The following is a 15,369-nucleotide window of genomic DNA, read 5'->3' on the forward strand; positions in this document are numbered from 1 at the left end:
GTGGCAAAATGGGCGGGATGGGCGGGATTTGCTTGAGTTTGAGATGGAACCGAGTCATATGGGTTTGGGCCCAACCTTACCCATATGTGTTTTGGGACTAACTTGGGCGGGATCATTTTGGGATGGGTTTAGATTGATCCCGCCCAATACCCAAATCCATTTTCTACATATTTTTTTTCCTTTAATTCATTTTTTATTTTTATATAATTTTAATATTTTTGATTTATTAAATTTCTTTTAGTTTTATTAAATAAACATGCAAGTGCTTTATACTCAAGATTCCCACCAAAAATTGGATTAACAAATAAAGGAAAAGATAGATATACAGCCATATTCCAACATATATCAAGATGGCCAAGGTCCTTAGGATGTTGAATATTTATCCTTATCATTGTCCAAGGATGACAGGTCTAAACTAACTGAAATGCTGGAAATTCTTGTGGATAATGACTAGGAAGACTACTAGATTATATTCGCTAGTATAACTATAAAAATTGTTAAAGATAATTTTTGAATCTAAGATTCCGTTTGGATTGACTTTTTTTTCAAAAAATAAGTTTTTCAAATACAATGTTACAGTAATATACAATAACTCAAGAAACATCCCATCCATATTAATATATCAAATATTTCAAAAAAATTTTATAGTATAAATTTTTCATATACACTGCTACAATAAAATATTTCAAAAACACCTACCAAAAACAGCTAATCCAAACGGAGCCCTTGCCATTTGAGCCCAATGGGTACCCAAGTATTTCCCATCCTTTCCCATTCATTAATGGGTATAGTTGGGATGTGTCCCAACTTAAACCCAATACCAAATTATAGTACCCATCCCGCCCAAAGTTCCTTTGGGCATGGGTAGTCCATTGGGACTTGAGACAAATTGCCAGCTCTAGTTGTTTCCTCTCTTTCTTACTTCAGAAAGTGAGAGCAAAAGGAAGACGAAACCACTACTTTACTTTGGTGGGGTGTCGAAGATGAACATAGAAACGTCGCTGAATAGGAAATGTTTTCGTCAGCGCAAAGCCAAAGGGCCTTTTATGCAAAAAGGAAAAACCTCTGCTGGCTATGGAGGACTAGTGCCACGTATCATATGTGCTGTGGGGTTGTCAATTTGACGTGGCAAGCATTGGGGCTTCAAAGCAAATAAATAGCCCTCTCAATCCTCTCATTTCATCCAATTCTTTCCCCCTTTTTGGCCCTCTTGATTTCTGCATATTTCATTCAATTATTCAACTCACTTCACAACTCCCCTCCCATACTTTTGCTTCGCTTTTTCTTTCCTGCCACTTTCTCTTCCACATATATATCATTGCTTTTCATGAAGTGAGAGTTGTAAAGTTTAGAACAACCAAGCAACACATTTACAGAATGCAAGTGTTTGGTCAAGCAGAAAATTCAAACACTGAAGAACCCTCCATTAATTCCCCTCATCACTTGCCTCCAATAATGTCTTCTTCTTTCCCTATAACCCTCAAGGTAACACTTTCTCCGTACAACCACTAATCTATGTGTGTCGACTGTAGAGTATTGATATATTTACGAGTTAAACAAAGCTACGTAGTAATTCTCATGTTACGAAATTCTATTTTTATGCATGTAACATGCATTTATATTTACTCATTAAAAAAAATTATTTATGCTGACTGTCAGTATAAAAAAATTAATACTATATATTATTACATGCCACCAAGAAGAGAAAATAAAATTAGGTGGATATGGGAAAATTGACAGTTCGGTTTGGGTGATGTGCAGTTCATGGAGGTATGTTTTAGAGTAAAGCTGAAGAGCAAAAAATCAAGAGGGGGAAGCTTGAGAAAGATGCTCACGAGCAACGGGCCCACATCTTCTGATGTTGAGAATCCAACGGCAGTGATTCAAGAACGCACAATCTTGAGTGGCATCACAGGAATGGTTTCTCCAGGTGAAATCCTAGCCATTCTTGGTCCATCAGGCAGTGGGAAATCAACGCTGTTGAATGCATTAGCCGGAAGACTCCAACATAGCCACGGCCTCACCGGAACAGTCCTTGCCAACAACCGGAAACTGAGCAAACCGGTTCTTAGAAGGACGGGGTTCGTAGCTCAGGATGATGTTCTTTACCCGCACTTAACCGTTCGGGAAACCCTAGTTTTCTGCTCACTGCTGAGGCTACCGAACTCGCTGACGAAGAAAGAAAAGATCTCCATAGCTGACTCAGTCATCAGCGAGTTGGGCTTGGTGAAATGCGAGAATACAATCATCGGAAACAGCTTCATACGAGGGATTTCCGGCGGAGAAAGAAAAAGAGTCAGCATAGCTCATGAAATGCTGATAAACCCTAGTTTGTTAATTCTCGATGAGCCCACATCAGGGCTGGATTCGACGGCGGCGTTTCGGTTGGTTTCGACGCTGGGATCGTTGGCTCGGAAGGGAAAAACCATTGTCACCTCGGTTCACCAGCCATCAAGCCGGGTTTATCAGATGTTCGACTCGGTTTTGGTGTTGTCGGAGGGGAGGAGTGTATATTTTGGGAAAGGCAATGACGCAATGAACTATTTTGAGTCTGTTGGATTTGCTCCATCTTTTCCCATGAATCCGGCGGATTTCCTGCTTGATCTCGCTAATGGTACGTGCAACCTTTTTGCCCTTATTGAAAGACTGCATGCTTATTGCTTGTGTAGCTTTTACTAATTTTGTCTTGAAATTTTATGGCCCAACCCTACTTCCAAGGTTACTTGATTTTTGTTTTTGTTGTTGTCGATTTTCTCCATCGTACTAACCTTGCTGGAACTCAAATTATTTATTAGAAGCATACTTTTGTAGTTATCTAATTTTACTTACTTTTTTGTGCAAAATTTAAGTTGCTTTTATGAGCTCTCCTTTTTTTTTCAAATTTTTTTTTGAATGAAGTAGAGAAACAAAGATATTGAAATGGAAAAACTAATTAAAGGGGTCATCGATGATAACAACGTTAGGTGGACGAAGAACAACTTTTACATTTAGCTGGAATTATGAGACTCAATTTGTCATACAGTCGATGTATTTCGTCTGTCATGATAGATATTTGTGTAATACTACCTTTTGGAAGTTGAATTGACTAGGTTGACTTGTTGTTGTTCAGAAGAGTAGGAGTTGTCAAATTATAGTCTTGCGTGGTTTTTGTGAACTAAATAGCATTAATTTTACTTGCTATAGAGAAAAGTCAGGCTTACAAAGTATTAGGATGTCCAATAACAATAAGCCCTCCAGTCTTATCCTATGCTACAGTGTAGAAAATGAGCTGACATTAATTTGTACAGCGGCTTTTGTCACATGGTATCCGACACTAGAAATGAAATGACATTAATTTGTACAGCTGTTTGTTGCTATTCATCAATCTTCACAATCAATTCAATCCCCATCTAAGACGAGCTTTTGTGCTTTTATCGCAAAGAAGTCTTGAATGGCTGTGGTATCAATTTTCTAACCCCTTAATGTTGTTTTGGTCCAATTCTTTTGGTACTTTGATTTTGATTCTAATAGGACAACACTCACGATGACAATAACGCATCAGACGCGGACCACCTTGATGCCTGTACATTTTTGATGCCCTATAGCTGTTATAGCTGGTACAAATTAGATGGTTTACCCTTGTACCTATGGGTTCGGCGCTTCCCCCTTTATATTTCTGTCCACTTTGGTTCAGTTGTCGAAATTGATACAATTTCGATATAAATTAATATATTTTTAATATAATCGTGCGTTTTACGCAAACTCAATTTTATACTAAAATTATACTCATTTATTGTGTATCTAGGGCGGCTTCAAGCTGAGGAGAGTGAATACTTTTTTAGGTGAAGTTAAGAGTCTAGTAATTACGGACGGTGGTTTAGGATTTAGATCAGGTTTCAGTTCTATCTCGATTTGGACCATTAACTTCAAATTGCTTCCTAATTACTGTATTTATTTTTGTTGGCATCGGCATTAATTGGGGCCAAGTCAACTCAGTCCCGTACGAGCTCGGCACTTAGTACTTTTCAACAATTATCAAGAAACCTGTCTCTCACAGGTGGGGGTGCAATAATTTCATTGTACGCAAGTTGGTAAATATCATTTGGGGGGGGGGGGGGGGATGGAGATATTGAGAAATTAATTATCTGAAAATAAAAAAGAAGGCCTCGACATTGGCTTAGTGCATAAAATTCTCCCAATTTCTAATTGATGCAAGTGACGTGTAAATTTCTACATAGCCGAATTTTGTACCCGTGAGTAATGACTACATGGTTGGTGGTAAAGATGGTGGAAGCAATGTACTGGTGGTGGTGGAAAAAAGGTGAATTGAATAATACTGCTGAGATGTAAAGGTGCTGGCTTCTTTGGTATTGGATAAAAGTAATAATAGTAGAAGAAATATAGAGGCTCTGGAATCATGCGTGAACTCTTTGCAGCCCATGTGTCCTTGAACTTGAGCTGGTCGGGCGGGCTTTCCTTTACCCCTTTTCCCTCTCTGACCAACTTTAGTAATCCAAGTTTATTTTAATTTTAGTTTTGATTATTAATTTTTTTTTACTTTTTTGTTTTATAGTTTCTGAACAAAATATTTTTAACTTGACGATCTTATAGGTTCTTTTTGGTAAATCAGTACTTTTATAAATACAGTGAAGCAAGAGTTGATTTAAGGCTAGATTGAAAGTGGTGACGAATATTTTAAATTCTTTTCGTGCCATTTTTATAGTCTTGTAGGCATGTTCCTTGAAATAATTTGTGACATGGATCTGATCAATTGTACACTTCAGATCAATCAGTGTACTTAAGGGGAAAAATAGACATCTCAAGGTGATTGGTATAAATGATTTTAAGTTTGAGTACTCGAGAAAAGACGTGAAAAAATTTGAACGTAATTTGCAGGTAAAGTTTTGGCAATGAAATCATAAATATAAGTCTAGGTCATGTAAGAAAGTGAGATACAAATCAAGCTACAGAAAAGCTAGAGGGCTCTATAAGCACAAATATAAATTGATTAGTTGGAGACAGTTTAAATGTTCTTGTTATGAGTTAGGACATTGGTGGCTCGTGCAGATTTGTTGAATAGAGGTATATTTGTCATAGTAAGGTAAGGATATCACATCAAATTTGGTCAGGTGAGGCAATATTAGCAATAGATTCATGTCCTTGTTTTAACATTAAATATTATGATAAGATACATGCATGTTTGTGATACATTCGTTTTCCTTACGCAAAAACTTACTTTATTGAGTGGCCATGGGAGGCACAAAGCAATGTGGTAAACCGATTCGATTTGCTTTAATATATAATAATTAATAAAGAGAAAATTATCAGCCAGAAACACAAGATCTTAGGATCCTTTTACGTTGAAAATTTGGATTCAATATTTATAACCCACACTACAAATCAGGTGAAGGACCTGATACTAGTTTTAGTGTGGGGATCAATTGATGGAAACTGGGGCCTAGCATCCTCTCAAATTAGTATTTTGATAGCAAAATCCGTCATCAGCAGAAGATGAATACCTTTCTATGGGGACCATATGTTTCCATCCTTAACCATATAAAAATGAGAATCAATTAGAAACGGAAAATTTTTTGCATTAAGATCTTTCTAAAAGGTGTCCATTGAGCACATATTAATATACTTAAAATTTACCTAACTTACTATATATATATACACATTACAATTATTACCCTTCATTGTATTTATTTACTTTTTTTAATTAATATTATATTTCTAAAAATATGACACTTGAAATATATCTCAACGAGTGTCCAATGGGTACCTGTTAGATAAACCCTTATATTAATACCAATAGAAGACAATAAGAAAATAGATATGTAAATCACATATTCATAGAATTCAACTTTTCTCTTTTTAGCTTCTTTTGGTGCTTGAACTTATATTTGACCAATATTTTACTTTGCTATTTTCACTTATTTTTTCAAAGCTTTTGATATTATGACGAAACTACTTTTATCATGACCTAATTCGACACCAAACCAAATTCTGATTGATTCAGTTTGCTCCATCTTTGTTAATAATAATTGCTTCTTGTAAGTAACTTTTTCTCCAATCAAAGCTTTCTAACCAAGTTCACATTGATGGGGATTTTTTCGATTTTGGTAGTACCCCAAAAAAAAAAAAAAAAAGATTTTGGTTGGCAAGATAAGTGCTTAACGAACATTATTATGATGGTGATGCAACAGAGGATTATTTCAATTGACTATGACAATTGAGAAATGAATAAAGCCAAAGATATTGAGGCAAAATCATATTAATCACTTTTTGTCGAAGGAATGGGACAATGATATGTTATGGTTCACCTAGAGAGAAGGATCTTCAAAGACATTAACTTTTGCATCCTGCACTGGGCGTGGCCGCCCCTTCTCTTCTCCATAATGTGTAATTTACTTTTCCATGTGCAGACATGAGTAGAGAGTGGTATAGTGGGTTTCACGAAAAATGTTTTCTAATGTTAGTTTTTTGTTTTGAAGCAATTCTAATGTTAGTTTAAAAAATTGGAGATATCGTAGATTGACCTTTGAACTACTAGGTTCTTGCCCTAGATGATTTAGAATCTCTTAGAACCATTTTCAATTCAAAATTCAATGTGGGACTCTATTTCTTTAATTTTTGAGAAGAATATCGTCAGCTTGAGAATTAAATGGTGTACAGCTGATAATAGCACTTTTTGAGATATTATGTGTGTAATTTAAAAAAACATTAAAAAGATTAAAAAGTGATTGATAAACGTGTTTGATATTAAGGAGTAAAAGTTAATTTAAATAATTAAAGACTTGTTTCTCTGAGTATTATTTTCATTGAGATAACACTGGTTTTCTTTCTGCTTCAAGTGACTATTATTAACCGTAATACTAAAATTTCAGCCTTCCTTACCAATAGCTAATTCAGGTTTGGTGCAATAGTGTTGTAGGGTTTATTAGGTAGATAAATGCATGATATCATGGATTGTTTTTGTTTGGAATCCTAAAGAAAAAGGCTCTCCATAACTCTATTTAAATTGGTGGGACATGTTAATGGGATAAAAATATTATTTGAAAAATAATTATACTGTTGTTAGTGGAGAGAATTTGGATTTCTTTAAGTACAATTTTTTTTTTTATACTTAATACATCAAAGGTCCTGCTTATGAAATAATTGTGTGTTAATCATGCCTTTGCCTCTTGATTCATCATTGGACAAACTAATTTTTAAAAGGAAACAATAGAAGCTGACAACATTGCTTGCGTATCACAGCATCAATCTCTCATTACATTTGACAAAGTTGCTGGGTAAGGCAGACCACTTACCAAATTTAATGCCAAAATTTGTCGCCCTCTCAAATCTCAAGCCTCTTAATATAATATTGATGTAGAATATCTTCTGTCACATGTATGGATATTCAATTGGGAATTGGTTTCTTAGTGCATCAGCACAGTAAAATATATTTTTTGACTTGTGAGTTGACAGTTTTTTTTTTTTTTACAAAAATATACCTTAAAATAGCAGTTTCCGTATGATTGAAAATTGCTAAATATGGCATAGGTAATTATCTAGGTATGTGTCCTACATTTTTCCTCATTACTTGTGGCAAAGTGTTCTTGAATATGTTGGAAAAGTAACTATAGTGAGAAGTCAAGACTTGTGGCTGGCATTTGTTACTACTTTTTAATTAAGTTGGAGTATTTGGTATCTATAGTTGGATAGGCTCATTCTTTAAGTTAACATAAGGATGAGAACTAAAGCATCATACGGTCATATTTGTCAACTAATTTATTTTATTTGATTAGTAAAGTGCTCATTATTCTCCCATTAAAGGCCATAATTATATTCATCTTTTTAATGACTATTTAAGAGTTTTTAGCTTTACAAAATTTTTTGGTTCTTTGCTCTTTTTTAGTCCTAATATGAAATAGCAATGATTTTGTAATTTCTTTGTAACAAGTGCGACGTTAACCGGTCAAAATTTTCAGGCCATGATCGTATAGTGTTATGCATGGTGGACCATTATTTCTTCCTATTATCTTCATTTACCCTTGTTCTTGAGTACAATTGCAGATAGGGATATCTATATCCATCCTTAGTACCAACTTAGAAATTGACCCTAACCATTTTGAGAATGAGTGGCCAGCAAATTAGGGTGTAGAATGGGCTGACAAAAGGAGATGGTGCCCATCACTCAGCATGCTATCTTATATAGTCGTAGCAGTTGAGAAAGCATTTGAATTGATTCCCGAAAGGTTTCCCTTACACTTCAGTTAGTAGAACACTTGTCACAATTTGATCTGTAGACCACAAGAATTTGTCCCGACAAAGTGTGTTCCATAATTTTCTATCCTTTCTACATAGAACCTTTATGTCACTTTTTAACATCAAATTTGAGACCAACACGTGTTACCGTCCTTAGCAAATCAGTACGCATTCAGCCCACCTATCAAACTTTTTCAATTGAATAATAGTGTGTAGAACTAAGTGGAGGGATGGTGGCCCTATCCATCAGCAGCATTATCTTTTTAGTGGACTGCCACCTTACCACACCAACAAAGGAGAGGGTGAGGGTCATCTTGCTCCTACTGTTAGCTTCTACTGATTGGTTCATAGTAGTGGTACATTCTATAGTCACTAATTAATAGTAGATTTTTTCACTTTCAAGCATGTTTAGTATAGAGAGGTGCTTAGATATTATTGAATAGTGGTAAAAACTATGGCGCTTTTATCTTCAAGTCCTTGCCTAATTTGAAATCTTACTATCTTTTAGAAGGTTAGGAGGAAAAATCTTGCTTTTTGAAAGTTTTCTTCCTTACATAACTTTATTGTCGGTTTTACAAAGATGGTGTACAACATGTATTCATAAACATTCTTTCTAGGAGTCGATAATGGTACATTCCGACAAATGAAAGAGAGCGAAAGTTTAACGAAAGAGAGAAGAATAGAATCAACAATGCTAATAAAAAATTTTCTTACAAGCAATGCTGTTGACCTCTTTTATCCTTATTGCTTCAGATTTTTTTTTTTTTAAATAATTGAAGTTTGATTCGCATTTTTAATTTAATGTTTAACAGTCTGCAATGTCCTTTCAGCAGACTGATTGCTTCTTATCTATAAAAAAAAAAACAAGAAGAATAACATGCACCTAAGTAATTCTGGGCTAACAAACAAGGCTATAAGTAGTTAAATGTTTCCCATGTTAGTGTGATTTTAATTTCTAGCAGTGGTGTTAACTTTATCTTTACGCAGCTTTGATGCATATACTTGTCGAATACCGTTCTATCTCTCATTATGATAGGATATTTTAATGGTACATTCAATCAGTGTATTCCAAATTTTTTGGAGGATAATTACCTCCATCAGCATGTCTTAAGGATCTAAAAGTTCTTGTAAATTACTCAGGTTTTTTATGTTACGAGTTGGTTAATATGAAAGAAATTCACATAGCAACTATATATATATATGTGTGTGTGAACACACACATTAGTATCCTTGATTTTAAGGACCAATATTATGTGTTCACCATGATTTCAATTTGAGGTGCTTTTCCTTCTTTTGTGTCTTCAACAAATGATTTCCTGAGTCCGGCCCTTTCTTGGAATATGCGCAGGTGTATGTCATCTTGGAAACAATGACAAAGAAAGGCCTAATGTGAAGCAAACTCTTGTATCTTCCTACAACAGATTGCTAGCTCCAAATGTAAAAGCTGCGTGTCTTGAAACATCCACAAGTACAGGTCCAAGAGAGATGATGGTACGAATTTGTAGCCCTAAAGACCAGTTTAGAAGCAGCTGGACGAGTAATGTTTCCACTTGGTTCAATCAGTTCAGCATTCTCCTAGAAAGAAGCCTCAAGGAGAGGAGGCATGAAACCTTCAACTCCTTGAGAGTCTTTCAAGTAATTGCAGCCTCATTGTTAGCTGGATTCATGTGGTGGCATTCTGATTTTCGGAATATTCAGGACCGCCTTGGCCTTCTCTTCTTCATTGCAATCTTCTGGGGAGTTCTCCCATCTTTCAATGCCACATTTGCTTTCCCTCAGGAACGCGCCATCTTTATGAAGGAAAGAGCTTCGGGGATGTATACATTGTCTTCCTATTTCATGTCACGGATCGTAGGAGACATGCCTATGGAGCTCATTCTCCCCACTATATTTGTCACAATAACCTATTGGATGGCAGGGCTGAAACCTGAACTCGCGGCCTTTATCTTAACGCTGATGGTTGCGCTTGGATACGTGCTTGTGTCTCAAGGCCTCGGCCTAGCTCTTGGTGCACTGATCATGGATGCAAAACAGGCTTCAACTGTGGTAACTGTCACAATGCTGGCATTTGTTCTAACAGGAGGATTTTATGTGCATAAAGTACCTTCATGCATGGCTTGGATTAAGTACATTTCTTCCACATTTTATGCCTATAGACTTCTAATAAATATCCACTATGGGGAAGGCAAGGAAATTTCCTCATTGATGGGGTGCTTACAACATGGAAGTGATAGAGCCATCTGCAATTTTATTGATGAAGACATTGGGGGACAAATTCACCCGCTGACAAGTTCTGCAATTTTGCTGCTAATGTTTTTGGGCTATAGGTTGGTAGCTTATCTTGCACTCAGGTTTATGAGATCCTAAAAAACAAAAGGAACTTTGATTCAGATTTCAAATCCTCAATCTTGACATATTAGATTCGCTGAGCTGCTTCTGGAAAGCTGGCTAGCAGCTCCTTCAGGCTTCAGATGTTGCCATCAAATATATATATATATATATATAGGCCTAATGGGGATATCTTTTAGAGGCTGGTCGTTGAGGTATTCAAGAGATTGAAGGTGGCAAACAATTGTAAATGATCTTATTACAGCAAGCTATAAAGTCCACTCCTTAAAAAATCGATTGGCAATAAATTGATGATTTTACAGTTCACTTTGAAATTCAGTTCAGTTCATATCATTAGTCTTCAACATCATCTCGACATTTCGAGAGTACTGTAAACATTTTATAGGTTTATTGAAGGTCTCCTGCACCAAATTTTGTTCTACATGAATTTGAACTTGCCTTCATATCTTGTTATTTATTTGTTTTGACAACTTTGTTGTTGAGATTCTCTTCTCCTTTTTCTTTATTTCTTTTTTTCCCTTGTGTCTATATTTTTTCAGATTTTGTTTTATATTTTTAATTTATATATTTTTTTCTTTCTAGTGATCTTGAAATTGACTTTAGTAAAAGTTTCACTTTGTAGGCACCAAAGTTTTGCAGTATGACCTTATTTTCCCAAAATTTTCTCTTATCGTTGTTCTATTTATATTTTACTATTTATTTTTATTATCCTTATTTGTTTTATCTGATGTTCATTTTTGTTATTGTATCTTGTAGATTTCCTTTATCAAGAATTGGAAAAAAGTAAGGAAAAAAAGAAGAATGAAAAGTAAAGAGAAAACAATAAAAAAGAATAGAATAAGAACAAAACCAAACGACTAGAAAACAATTTGCCCGCAAAAAAAAAAGGGGGAAGAAAGAGAGTTCCAAGACAGAAAATGAAGTCCAACAATAGGTCCAATCCAGCCCAATTTCACTAAAAGAAAAAGGAGAAAAAACTTGCTAATGGCTCGTGGTATTTACCAAAATAATCCAATGTTTATTGGAAATTTTGAAACTAGTTCAAACTTTTGAATTCTTGTTAAAGTAGGGATTTTGTCATTTGAAATAGCAACTTTAAAGTCATTATTTCATGTAGTGATTTTGTAGATGCCATTTAAAAAGGTGACTTTAGGTGATTTAAAACAAGTCAACTAGAGAGAAATGAAAACAAAAAACAAACAACCTAAAGTTACCCTCTCAAATGGTCACTTCAAAACTGCCATATGAAATAGTGATTTTGATATCGCCATTTCAAAGAGTGAAATCTCTACTTTGTGAAGGATTAAAAATTTTGGACGACTTTTAGAATTCTCAATAAATATTAGATCATTTATGTGAATAAGCAGGGGTTTCCTCCCTTCACCTTCTCTAGGGTTTCTTACACAAATAGATATTTCGCTACTTGAAGTGAATTCCAACAAAATCACACAGGTACCAACTTTGTTGGATGGCGGGGGCAAAAAAACAACAAACAAAAGTCAGAATATGGTGTAGTTCAAAGTTGTGACTCAAAATAGTGAGTTCAAAGTCGCGCTAGGCAATGACTTTTAGCTTGTGCTTTTGATTTGCAATATGCAACAAACGTAAAACAACACCATATGTGAGTTAAAAACCAGCTGGTTCTCCTCTGCTTAGGGTACAAATAACTGACAATTTAGAAATTAACGAATTGAACTTAGGCACAACCCACAAGCGAAAAATTTATGGATCCTTGATTGGAAGAAATAAAAAAGAGGTAATTGGATTTATAGGTTTTTACCATGGAGATGAGATAAGGTTGGAGAATGGACAACAAAAATAGTGTTGCCATTTGGAAACATGACTTTGACTTGGGAGTTGTAACTAAACTTTCAACGTTTTTTAACATAAAAAAAAAAAAAACTTCAATTTTTTTTTTTAAATATTTTTGTGAAAACTTGGTACTCGTGTGGATTGTTGGAAGTCGCTAGTTCAAGTAATGAAAACTCTAATTTGGAAGTGTTCAAGAAATTGGACTATGTTTAGAAATTTGAATAAAATTTGGATTGTTTATGCAAAACAAGTCCCTAATACAACTATTGTCAATTCCATCTCACCTCCAATTGTCATCTCTTAAATAATATTACCGCTCCATTCATCAAATTATGACTCTATTTTCTTCACACCTATCCATTACTTTAAAAATTGGACTGGATCGAACGGTTTAATAAGTCGAATCACGAAACAACCATGGCACCAGTCCATTCTCTAATAAGTCCGAAAAGTTAATTGTGCAGGTCAAAATCGATAAAAATTTGTTGAACCTGTTTCCACTAAACTTTTCCTTCTTTTTTAAATTTCAATGTTATCCAAATTAATTAATATTAAAATAGATAAAAAAACTAAATATATTTTCGAACCTAGGTTTAAATTGGTTGAATTGTGAACTGAAAGCTCATCTAGTTCACACCGGTTCAAATTTAAGAACATTGTACTTATCTAATCCAATTTCCTCCTTGCACACTTCAGTCTCTATTCCTCCATAATCATTCTCCCAACCCTCTGTCCACCAACATAAAAAACTACAGAATCACCATTTTTATCCTTCACATGCAAATTCAGCCACTCAGCTTTTGCACCACACCAGCACAAACTCACATTAAATAGAAACTTATAATGATCACAATAACTCACACTTAATCTCAAGGAAACTAGCACATATGCCAAACACTAATGCTGACATGCACAATACACACAGTAGACAAAAAAAAAATAAGCAAAAAGGCCAACATGGTTACAACACTAAGAGCTCTCACCATCACTAAGAGCTTGAAGGCAACATGGTTACAACACCTTTTTTCTTTTCACCTCTCCCCCTCTCCTAATTCATCCCTACCCACAAATTTGGTAGTTAAATTTGAACCCTAGTATGGCAGATAGGGCATGAAGCCCTTGTCCAATAGCCCTAGAGGCTGTTGGATCTAGTTACAACACCTCACAAAGCTAAGAGACAAAATTTATTGCAATTTTTAGTACTCAATCTTGACATATTTAGTTTTTTAGGGTTTAATTTCTCTTAGGAACTTTTCTTTTTTCATTTTGTATAGGAATTAAAATTTTTTTGTTAGGGTTTATTTTCTTTTGGGAAGCTTAGTAGTTTTATTCACTTAGAGTAGTGGCCATGTTATTTCCTAATTGTATGGATTTGAAATTTTGGTTAAGTTAATCCCTATTGTTATTTAGGTTTTGGCCAAATAGTATAAATAGATTGGCATTTTGCAAGTTGCATATGAGGGGTAATTGTGATAAGTGACTATTTTGTGTGGTATTTGGATGATATTTTATGGCATTTTTCGTCACTTTTACAATATTATAAGATGAAAAAGATCCATTTTGGCTAGAATTGGTTCCAAGTGCTATTTAATGCTTGATTGAAATTTTGTTCCTTTTACTTGTACAATTTTGATATTTTTGTAGAATTTGAAGAATAAGTTTGAACTTGGATGTAAGACGAGATCATGATACATTTACTGAAGTCTAAAAGCTCGTGAAATTGGCGAGTTTCAAAGGATACAATTGAGTGCAAGATGAACAAGATGAAGGAGAATTAGTTGAGCAAGAATTGAGATGAACCAATCGGGGTCCAGATTTATGTCCGGATTCAAGGTTGGATAGCGGGCCGTAGCTGGACATTGAAGCAATTCAATTTCTGAAGAATCTGGCCATGAACAGAAACACCAATTCAGGGCCAGATTGTGGTTTGATAGTGCTGCTGCGACTTGCTCAACTTGCACAATTTGCTCAATAATTGAGGGATGAAATTGCGGGCTTTTGGGCATATAAAGTTGAAGCTCTAGAGCCGTCTTTTGGACCATTTCTTCTCTGTATAAACACCATTTGAGCAAGAATCAAAAGAGCGCATGGAGAGGAGAGTGGAAGAATAATACTAAAAAATGTAGAACTTCACTAGTTTCTTTAGTTCTTTAGTTTAGGTTAGTGTAGGATAGCTTAGGCATATGTAGTTCATCTTTTCTTGTGTAGAGCCAAACAACCATGAAGTTGGAGGATGAAGAAGTAGGCCTGTCAACAGTCCGGGTCTAGACCCGGATCCATCAAATTTTTATGGGTCTGGGTAGGGATATAATTCCGTTACTCGGACCCGAATTCGAATCCGTTTTGTCAAACAAAAAACAGGTCGGATACGGAATACATCATTCCGGCCCGTATTTGACCCGTATCCGGATATAAAATAAATATATATCTATACCAATAATATATCCCAAATTTATACCCCAAATTTACTTCTATACCCCAAAGGCCCAAACAACTAAATATTATCCACGGACATGCAGAGCCTTTGGCATATACAACACCTGTTGCAAAAGCATGAATTTGAATCTTACAAAAAGTATTTATCAATGCTAAACATTATATCTAGAAGATGTTAATTAAGACATGCAATATAGCCCAGCTAAGACTTTAACCAAGTGACAACATTGAAATAATACTTGTTGGACAAAATTAAATTGACCTTTCTTAATAAAAAAAGTAGTACTTTTTCTAATTTGTTGTAAAACAGGTTTCAGCTATTTTTTCGGGTAGCCCGGACCCGGATCCGACTTCGAGTAGACCCGTCGGATCCGGGTCCGGAACATAGAGTAAAAGACCCGTCAGGTAAACGGGCCGGATACGGAACCGGTATAGTAGTAACGGGTCTAGGTCCGGAATAATGAATTTCGGCCCGGATTCGACCCGTTGATAGGTCTACGAAGAAGGCAAGGAAAGAGCTTGTGTGACAAGGGTTTTTCTTCC

At 35.3% G+C, this 15,369-nt stretch overlaps 1 protein-coding gene across 1 annotated transcript; it reads left to right on the forward strand.

Annotated features, from left to right (window-relative positions):
* Positions 1-1,254: 1,254 nt before the first annotated feature.
* On the forward strand, positions 1,255-11,005 carry LOC113749576 (ABC transporter G family member 25). The gene is made up of 3 exons (XM_027293360.1): positions 1,255-1,485; positions 1,762-2,614; positions 9,578-11,005. The coding sequence occupies exons 1-3, from the start codon at positions 1,378-1,380 to the stop codon at positions 10,594-10,596; spliced, it is 1,980 nt and encodes a 659-aa protein (XP_027149161.1). The 5' UTR covers positions 1,255-1,377; the 3' UTR covers positions 10,597-11,005.
* The last annotated feature ends 4,364 nt before the right edge of the window (positions 11,006-15,369 follow it).

The sequence above is a fragment of the Coffea eugenioides genome, chromosome 10, assembly GCF_003713205.1.
Source record: "Coffea eugenioides isolate CCC68of chromosome 10, Ceug_1.0, whole genome shotgun sequence".
Lineage (NCBI taxonomy): Eukaryota > Viridiplantae > Streptophyta > Magnoliopsida > Gentianales > Rubiaceae > Coffea > Coffea eugenioides.

Excerpts from the sequence above, each read along its gene's own strand:
- LOC113749576 (XM_027293360.1), top strand. The coding sequence starts at position 1,378 with ATGCAAGTGTTTGGTCAAGCAGAAAATTCAAACACTGAAGAACCCTCC. Across the intron at positions 1,486-1,761 it reads CTTTCCCTATAACCCTCAAG|TTCATGGAGGTATGTTTTAG; the intron begins GTAACACTTTCT and ends GGTGATGTGCAG. Across the intron at positions 2,615-9,577 it reads CCTGCTTGATCTCGCTAATG|GTGTATGTCATCTTGGAAAC; the intron begins GTACGTGCAACC and ends GAATATGCGCAG.